The 9,690-nt window shown below is 34.8% G+C and overlaps 1 protein-coding gene across 1 annotated transcript; it reads left to right on the top strand.

Moving 5' to 3' along the window:
• Positions 1-167: 167 nt before the first annotated feature.
• rb (adaptor related protein complex 3 subunit ruby) lies at positions 168-7,773 on the top strand. The gene is made up of 21 exons (XM_065368974.1): positions 168-369; positions 503-632; positions 706-781; positions 851-1,021; positions 1,089-1,249; positions 1,324-1,426; positions 1,494-1,640; positions 1,719-1,877; positions 1,945-2,097; positions 2,173-2,366; positions 2,437-2,510; positions 2,596-2,816; positions 2,894-3,146; positions 3,223-3,438; positions 3,514-3,623; positions 3,705-3,942; positions 4,037-4,125; positions 4,209-4,400; positions 6,893-7,130; positions 7,229-7,361; positions 7,435-7,773. The coding sequence occupies exons 1-21, from the start codon at positions 336-338 to the stop codon at positions 7,589-7,591; spliced, it is 3,249 nt and encodes a 1,082-aa protein (XP_065225046.1). The 5' UTR covers positions 168-335; the 3' UTR covers positions 7,592-7,773.
• Positions 7,774-9,690: the final 1,917 nt, after the last annotated feature.

Below are 9,690 nucleotides of genomic sequence, written 5' to 3'. Positions count from 1 at the left end.
TCACACAAGGCCCCACCTTACGAGAAGCCGACATAAAAAAACGTTCTGCGATAATACGCCTTAAGTCCTACAACATATCAGACACCTTAAGGTATATTTAACCTGATCAAAAATTTGAAATGCCCCACCTTGATTTTTTACGACATTGTTTACATAAGGAAAATTAGATAAGATAAAAAACACTCGAAATTTGAGAAAAATTTTCACTTACGTTGCATTCTTTGCGATGTATTTCCTCGTATTTCTTTCTATATAAAACCCATAATACATTCATTTTTAAACCAATAAAAAAATGAAGGATGATCTGTAAACGTTTAGATTCGCATTGAAACTGAATGTACGTAAGCCCATTTTCCCAACTCCACGTCGGTAAGTCCTCTTAGCATACGCTACATGGCTATACCTTTCACTGGCGCTCTAACAGTAAATTTAAGTTGCACGCACACTAATAAATGTATTTTTCCCCTTTACTTAATATGCTAGGTTTTTCTGCTGTTTCAAGTGAAAACAACAACACCAACAATGGCTACGAACGGATCGTACAGTGGTAACGAGAAGATATCCGGAGTATCGGAAATCGAATACGCCACTGATCCAGCATCCGGTGGATTTTTCCACTCGGATTATAAAAAGTAAGGTCACTCGTGCTCCGATATGTACGATAATCAATACATCACTCATTTCGATTTGATTTTTCCCCCACAGGCACGATGACTTGAAACAGATGTTGGATGTGAATAAGGATAGCATGAAGCTGGAAGCTATGAAGCGTATAATAGGGGTAAATATGAATCAATCGAGGTAATCTGGACAGTCGAACGAATTAATTAATCGTATATTATGCTCACAGATGATAGCCAAAGGTCGAGATGCTTCGGGACTGTTTCCAGCTGTGGTTAAAAACGTAGTATCGAAAAACATCGAAGTCAAGAAACTGGTTTACGTGTATCTGGTTCGTTACGCCGAAGAGCAACAAGATTTAGCGTTACTTTCGATTTCGACGTTTCAAAGAGCATTAAAAGTAATCATCACGTTCAATATTTAAAATCAAAATAAATGTACAAAGCTCTCAAACACAATATTTTCAGGACCCTAATCAACTTATAAGAGGATCAGCTCTGCGAGTATTGTCCAGTATACGTGTCACGATGATCGTACCGATAGTCATGTTAGCTATTAAAGATGCTGCAGCTGATATGTCTCCGTATGTGAGAAAAACAGCAGCTCATGCTATTCCTAAATTATACAAGTACGTACGAAAGTCACCATTGATCTTAACCAGCTTTTGAAAATAATTTCAATAACGAATGAATCTTTTTGTAGTCTTGATCCGGATCAAAAAGAAGAGCTTATTTTAGTCATCGATAAATTACTCTCAGATCGAACCACGTTAGTCGTAGGATCAGCTGTTATGGCGTTCGAAGAAGTAAATAATTTTTGAATTGAAATCGTAATATTATGGGAACCATCTTTACATTTCCAATATTTCTCAGGTTTGTCCCGAACGAATCGATCTAATACACAAGAATTTCCGAAAATTGTGCAATTTACTCGTCGACGTAGACGAATGGGGTCAAGTGATCATCGTCAACATGCTGACCAGATACGCTCGTACTCAATTCACCGATCCAAATATCAACGTAAATATACTATTCTATCACTTACCCAGCTCATATCTGCCAACTCCAGCTCACTAATATAATCTGGATATTTTTCAGGAGGCCGACGAAGAATCCGAAAATAATAAATCATTCTACGAAAACGATTCCGGATCTGAAGCTGAAACAGAACCGAAAAAGAAAACATATATTTTAGACCCTGATCATAAATTATTACTTCGAAGTGCTCGTCCTCTGCTACAAAGTCGAAATGCAGCGGTACGTATTATTCCACAGCTCCATTTCGAGTCAAAATCCTCAATAATACGAGTAATTATGTTCTTAGGTTGTCATGAGCGTTGCTCAGCTGTATCATCACTTGGCACCTAAATCGGACGTAACCGTAATGGCAAAATCATTGATCAGATTACTACGATCTCATCGCGAAGTCCAGTCCGTAGTTTTAAACTGTATAGCTTCGATTTCGATTATTCGTAAAGTAAGTTTCACTCTCACTTTTCATCCACCCCCTCCCCTCACTTACAGAATTCAACTTTCCACGATCAATTTACAGGAAATATTCGAATCATTTTTGAAAAGTTTCTTCGTCCGAACCAGCGACCCAACGCATATAAAAATCCTTAAACTAGAAATCCTAACCAGCTTGGCGACCGAATCGAATATCTCGATAATTTTACGAGAATTTCAAACATATATTTCCAGCGTCGATAAACAATTCGTCGCCGCAACAGTTCACGCCATTGGACGGTAAGTATTCGCGTCGAGAGATCATGACTGTGTCTTCGAATAATCGTAATGGTTGCTTTTGTCTTTGTAGTTGCGCTTCCGATATCAAGGAGGTGAGGGATAGCTGCTTAAATGGCTTGGTTACCATGCTTTCGAATAGAGATGGTAATTTCGATTCGTGTATTGCTCAAAATGGTCCCTTGATATGTGTCGTGTTTTACTCATCCGATGAATTATTTCCAACTTGTAGAAGCTGTCGTTGCTGAGAGTGTTGTGGTGATCAAGAAACTCTTACAGACGCATCCGAACGCTCATACCGATATAATAAAGCATATGGCTAGATTGGTGGATAATATCACGGTGCCTCAAGCTCGTGCTTCTATTTTATGGCTACTTGGAGAGTATTCTCATCTGGTACCGAAACTGGCTCCGGATGTGCTGCGTAAAATGGCGAAAAGTTTCGTCAACGAGGTGATTATCTCTCTGTGATTCGAATACTAAAGCTTCGGTGATCGAATATTGATCTTGAAATTGATTTATTTTTACAGGAAGATATCGTGAAATTGCAAATATTAAATCTGGCCGTTAAATTATTCCTCACCAACGAGTCGCAAACCAAGCTACTTTGCCAATATGTGTTGACTTTGGCACGTTACGATCAAAATTACGATATCAGAGATCGTTCCAGACTCCTGCGTCAAGTCTTATTCCCTCAAAACGAAGATAACAAGATTACAGCTAAAGCTAAAGATATATTCTTAGCGAATAAACCAGCTCCACTATTAGTTTCTAAATTCATCGGTTCGTATCTTCGATCTGTACTGGAGCAGTAAAAAAATTCGACGCGATTTTCTCACCTTTTTATTCAAAATTACAGATAGAGAGGAATTCCAGATGGGATCTTTATCTCATTACATCAACGCTCGAGCTAACGGCTACCACGATTTACCATCGTTCCCAGAAGTTCAACCGGATACTTCGGCTCGTAACGTACCAACTGAGAATACACCTAAAGTGGCCAAAAAACAGATATCCATCAATAAGAAGAAATCATTTTACTCGGATTCGGATAATACTTCGTCTCCTGACGAAGGTAAAGCCAATTTCCATCCTCGATACGATTTTTTCTCATCAAAATAAGATTATTATGTGGATATTCTATTCGTAGATTCAGACGACAGCGACGATAGCGAAGAAAGCGGAGAAGATAGCAGCGAACCTGTATCAGACGACTCGGAAAATTCTGAAAAACCTTCGTACGAGTTCAAAAAAACAAAGGTAAATTACTTTTGAAAATCTTCGACAATTTCCACCAATCCGGAGCGATTACTGGAATTAAAACCATTGGTCGTTTTGCAGGCTAAAAAATCAGATTCCCAAAAATCCAAACAAGATTCTAGCGACGATGATGAAGAAGAAGATAGCGATGAAAGCGACGACAGCGATGAGAGTGAAGAAGAATCCAGCGACGAAGAAAGCGAACCCGAACCTCGTAAACCGGTTAAAAAACCCACTAAGCAGGTTAATAAACGAGAAACGAAGGCAGCCCAGCCGCAGAAATCTAGCAATATTGATCTTCTATTGGAACTGGATAATTGTACGTTTGAAATACATTTTGATCTCACCTCTCGTACCCTCTCCCCCTCATCGCCTTATCGTTATTTAATTAAGTTATCGAATTTTTCCTTCAGTTGCGCCAACTCCGGTGATGACTCCGAGTTCATTCCTATCACCAATGACTCCTGCATCGAACTCGGCCACCTCAGGATCTGCGATTCAGGTAAAACAGCAGCTGTCCCCGATGATCATAGAACTTATGTCTTGTTTAAAATCGATTTAATTTCGACCAATTTCATTTTACAGTTCGTCGGAGCAGTTTACGTCTCGGATAAATCGTGGGAATTATTGAATAAAATCAACTCCTCTGGTCAACTCAGCATTCAAGGTAGATTTACCAGATCTCCTCATATCTACAGCTCTGCCATGGTGTCCATCGAGTTGATCCTCGTCAATCATCATTCGGATGCTTTGACCAATATCAGAGTTGGTCAAAAGGTGAGCACTGAACAGTTCGACTCGCGTCACAGTCTACGATTTGAAAGAAACCAAGCTAGATCAGTAATCAAAATTTCAAGTCCAATCATTTTTGGATTTTTGACGAATTTTTTTGAAAAATTTAGGAAATTTAAAAACGCAAGGCTCGTACTCGATTTTTTCCAAAAAAAAAAAAAAAATGAAAAAAAACGGCTCGGAAAATCAATAAAAAAAATGACAAAAAAAAATCAGTAAAAAATTCAAAAAAAATACAGATGGTTTTCAATTTTAAAAAGTTTAACTATTTTGTAAGTTTTGAATGAAAAAGCCGAACTTGGAAACTACGTAAAAATTATTGCAATTTCTGAATAAATAAAAGAAAAACTACACAATTAGCAATTTTGTTGAAAATTTAGAACTTTTTACATTTTTAACAAAAAAAAGGGATTTTTATCATTTTTTGGAAAAAAACAAAAAAAGTAAGGCTTTGTGGATTTTTTTAATGCAAACAAAACTGTAATTGTAGCATTTTTTTGAAAATTGGGAAGTTTTTACAACTGTAAAAAAAAGGGGGCTTTTATCAATCTTTGGAAAAAAAACGAAAAAAGTAAGATTTCATGGATTTTTTTGCAAAAAAAAACGACAAATTTTGCAATTTTGTTGAAAATTTAGAATTTTTTACTATTTTAACAAAAAAAAGGGCGGTTTCTCAATTTTTGAAAAAAAAAGAAAAAAATGAGGCTTCATGGTTTTTTTATTGCAAGAAACCAGCATTTTAAGCATTTTTGTTGAAAATCGGAATTTTTTTTTCATTTTTTAAAAATTGGGAATTTTTTACAATTTTAATAAAAAAGGTGGGATTTTTAACATTTTTTTAAAAAAAACGAAAAAAGTGAAGCTTTGTGAATTTTTTGACAAAAAACGACAAATTTAGACATTTTGTTGAAAATTTAGACTTTATTACAATTTTAACAAAAAAAAGTTTTTTTTTTATCAATTTTTGGAAAAAAAAGAAAAAAGTAAGGCTTTGTGGAGTTTTTTTTGCAAAAAAACAGCAATTTCAGCATTTTTGTTGAAAATTTCCTTTTGCCAAATGAAGAGCTTTTTATCAAATTTTGAATTTTAACCAAACAAAAGGTTTTTTAGCATTGCTAAAAAATGATACTTACCTACTTTTTGAAATTTTTTTGCAAAAAAAAATTTCACCAATTTTATTGAAAAGGGAGACTTTTGGCAAAATTTCAACAAAAAAAAAGAGCTTTTTTACAATTTTTGAAAAAAATAAGACTACTTAGTTGAAAATTTTTGCAATAATTTTTAGCAACTTTGTTAAAGCAAATTTTTGACAATTTATGAAAAAAAATGAATTTTTTTGAATTTTTTTTTTGTAAAAAACCACAATTTTTAGTAAGTACTGAACTGAACTGAACTGAAAAAATGTTTATTTAAAGACGAGTAACTTTGTTTAAAAAAAAGAATTTTTTACAGTTTTAGCAATTTTGTTGAAAAGCGAGAATTTTTGACAATTTAAACAAAAAAAAGGAGCTTTATGGCAGATTTAGGAAAAAACGAAGACTTTTTAAATTTTTTTTTTTTTGCAATAAGCCGATAATTTCTAACAAGAATTTTTGTCGATTTTTGGCAACAAGCAAAATTTTTACAATGGATATCAAATATCAGGACTTTTTAGGAATTATTGGGAAAAAATTGTTACTTTTTAATGAGTTCTGGCTAAAAAGCAAGATTTCTGAATAATTTTTGGGGGAAAAAATGAAAAATTTCCAACAATTTTGTTAAAAAACAAGAATTTTTGACAAAAAGCAAAATTTGACAATGTTTTTCGCAAAAAGTAGCAATTTTTTGGAATTATTGACGGAGAAATGACGTTTTTCGTGATTTTTTTTCGAAAAACGGGGGCTTATTTTTTTTTATTTATGAAAAAATTAAACATTTCAATAATTGCTAAAAAGTCAGAATTTTTGAAAATTTTGGAAAATTGCCACACTTTTGGATAGTTTTTACAATTTCATGCAAAAAACGACAATTTTATAGCAATTTTGCTTAAAAAAAGAGAATTTTTGTAAATTTTCAAAAGAAGTGAGAACCTTTTAGAATGTTTGGCAAAAAGCAAGACTAACAATAGCAAAAAAATAATGATGAGTACTTTTTCGCAATCTTTGCCGAAAAAGCGAAACTTTTTTCAAGTTTTTTGGTCAAGAAGCGAGACTTTTAGGGCACTTTTTTTTAGGGAAAAAAATTGAGATTTTTTTTTTTGTTGCAAAAAAAGGGCAATTTTTACTTAAAAAAGAAACTATTTGACAATTTTGACAAAAAAAAGGGACTTTTTGCCATTTTTGGCAAAAAGCGAGACTTTGATTACGAGACCTTTATGACATTCTCTTTCGATCCAGATTGGTTTCGCTCAAATCTGAGAATATGGCTTCAAAGAGTTCCACTTTGAGTATGTTTTTTCGAAATCTGCTGATCACTTATCATGTCTCGTATACTTTCAGAATCTCGGAACGAACATCTCGATGCACGAGTTCCCTCCTGTAGCTTCGCTGATGCCGACGGAGAAACGAACCGTCACCTTGGGAGTGAATTTCAACGATTCAACGCAACCGATATCTTTCGAAGTATTATGGAATTGCGACGAGGTCGCCATGAAATCCACTATCTCGTTTAAAGCTCCAGTTGGCGAACTTTTGAGAGCAGTTTCGATGCCAGAATCGAATTACTTAGAAGAGCAAAGTAATTATTACGAGTTCATCACTCGAGTTTTTTTTTTTTTAATGGAAATATTTTTTCAAACTCATTTTACGAGTAATACTATGTGGATTTCTTTACAGCCAAGTTGAAAGGTATGAATGAACATTCCGCCAATATTACCATAGGCACGGACGATAAATCCAAAATTTCCCAATATATTTACGAAGTCGCCAATTTCGCATCTACTTCCTCCATCGAATCGTCCACCTTGAGGTAAAATTTCAATCTACGTACGTACGACGAAATAACACAAATCAGATCCTCATGTGACTCTTTTACATTTCAGATATTCGGCTCAAACCCTGGCATCTCAATCGCTCGTACTGTTGACCGTAGTTTTAAAAGAGAATCGAGAAATTTCCATTACCGTAAATTGCGAAAAAATGGTCGTCGGTTCCATGGTGTTGAACGAAGTGAAAAATAATCTATTGAAATTAGCTTAAGAAAGTTCCATATTATTCCATCCGTCGCGTCGGTTGATATATTTTTGTTGATTTTTCATTTCGTTTCCTGCTTTTTCTTTTTCGAGTTGGTTATTCTTATTATTATGAAATGTAACGTTGATGTGTATGTTATTTAACGAACTTAATTTAATCGAATAAATTATTAATTTATGGTTAATTAATTTCTGTTTTTTTTTGTTTTGTTTTTTTAAACTCCAAATTCCTTCTCATTTCCCCTTTTAATAATTTCCATTCCATTCACAATGAACCTAATCGAGTTATAAATATTCGTATTTCTGCGTTAATTTTTTTCATCACGTGATACCTCAAAATTTCCTGGTACACTGTCCACACATTAAACCGAACAAGGTTACTAACACGGAACTCGACCAGAGTCAATAATTTACTCAAATATTCGCACCCCTCCACCCTCCCTGTCCCCATCCAATCAGCCAAAATTTAGAAAAATTTCCAGCACTATTCCCATCACTCGTCTTTACTCCGAAGAGAGCATAAAACTCAGACTCTATAATTATCCACCTGGTTTGCGAATACTCAGGTAAGTAAAAGAAGCGAAAAATCTAAAAAAAAAATAATAATAAAAATCGACTAAGTATGTAATTAACAAGACAGAGAAGCTATGCACATTATCGACGTAAATTGTCAACGTTTTTCGTTTTCGTCTCGGTTGACGTATTTTTTTGCCAACGAGAGAACGTAATATCGTCGTCGGTGGCATCGAGTCTTCAAATGTATAATCATTAAATACGGTTCACAGAATGGCGAATACCTAATTTCTGCTGTTCGTACAGCAGCAGTGGCGGGTGAGTAAGACAGGCACAATCCATACTCCTTGGAGGCGCCGCCGGTGTTTCACTGTTTCAGGTGAGGTGAGAGAGACATAACAGACAATAGGCTAAACGCTGAGACTTCTGAGAGCTGGGTCACAGATCAACTATCATTTTAGTGGATGATGGTCTCGACCAGTGAACTGGTTCGTCGTCTTCGTAGTACTTGTACAGTTTGCGGCGGCTTTTGCGAATTCGTGAACGGGTTTGTGCGTTGTTCTCTTCATCGTCGCGATTTTATCTAACTTAATTACTCGTAGGTACGACTACGAGTATATTCGGTCGAGAGTTTTCGCGCCGTTGATGCTGATGGTGCTGTATTGTGGCCGTTTTTATTCTTTTTATCGTCGTTTTCAGAATAATTATGAGGTAATTTACACACATGCGTATTTTATTCGAATTCGATGCACGCAACGTTTCATCGAGTGATTGCTTAGTTTTTTTTTTTTTAATTTGATCGTTTATTTGTGTGAAATTTTTGTCCTCTGATACTTTTTTGAAGAATGTAAGTAGAGCTTTTTTTTGAATTTATGACCACTTTAAAAAATGCATCTTGTAAATAAAATTGAATTTAAATTTATTAAAATAGTTGAGAGTAGGTATATTTTTCATTTTTACAATTTAATTTTTTTTTCGATTCAAAAAGTTTTACTCTACTTCTAAATTCCAAACTTTATGAAGCCCCAAAAATTGTAGCCAAATGACCTCAACAGGACGTAGAAAAAAGTGTCAAATTTTTAGGTGAATGCTGAACCCCCCCCCCCCCTCATTTTTGTTGGGAACTCTAAATTTGAAGCTTTTTTTCAATTTTTTAGACCTGCTGAAGACATTAAGAGACAACCTGAACTAAAAAATACGAATTGAAAAAATAAGGGGGGGAGGCTAAACATGGACCCCAAAAATGTAAAATTCTTCTTACGTCTTGTTGAGGTAATTTCCAACATAATTTTGAAAAAAAATTAACTGATACATTCTAGGGTCAAAACGTTTATCCATCTAATTTTAAAGATGAAATAGACATTATTCACCAAAAAATCCCATCGAAAGGGGAGGGGGAAGTCAGTGGTAAATACATCTCAAATTTGAAAGCATCGAACATACGTTGCTAGGGGTGGGAAAATGACTCAGCCACATTTTTCGGTTTCTGTATTCGAGCCGGATTTCGAAATATAATTTCCCTACATGAAATATCAACTTTTAGAGCATGATCTGAACACCCTACCTTCCCCTCTCCCCCAAATTTCAGCCGTT

This window comes from Planococcus citri, chromosome 5, assembly GCF_950023065.1.
Source record: "Planococcus citri chromosome 5, ihPlaCitr1.1, whole genome shotgun sequence".
Taxonomy (NCBI): Eukaryota; Metazoa; Arthropoda; class Insecta; order Hemiptera; family Pseudococcidae; genus Planococcus; species Planococcus citri.
This window is presented reverse-complemented; position numbering and strand designations above follow the sequence as displayed.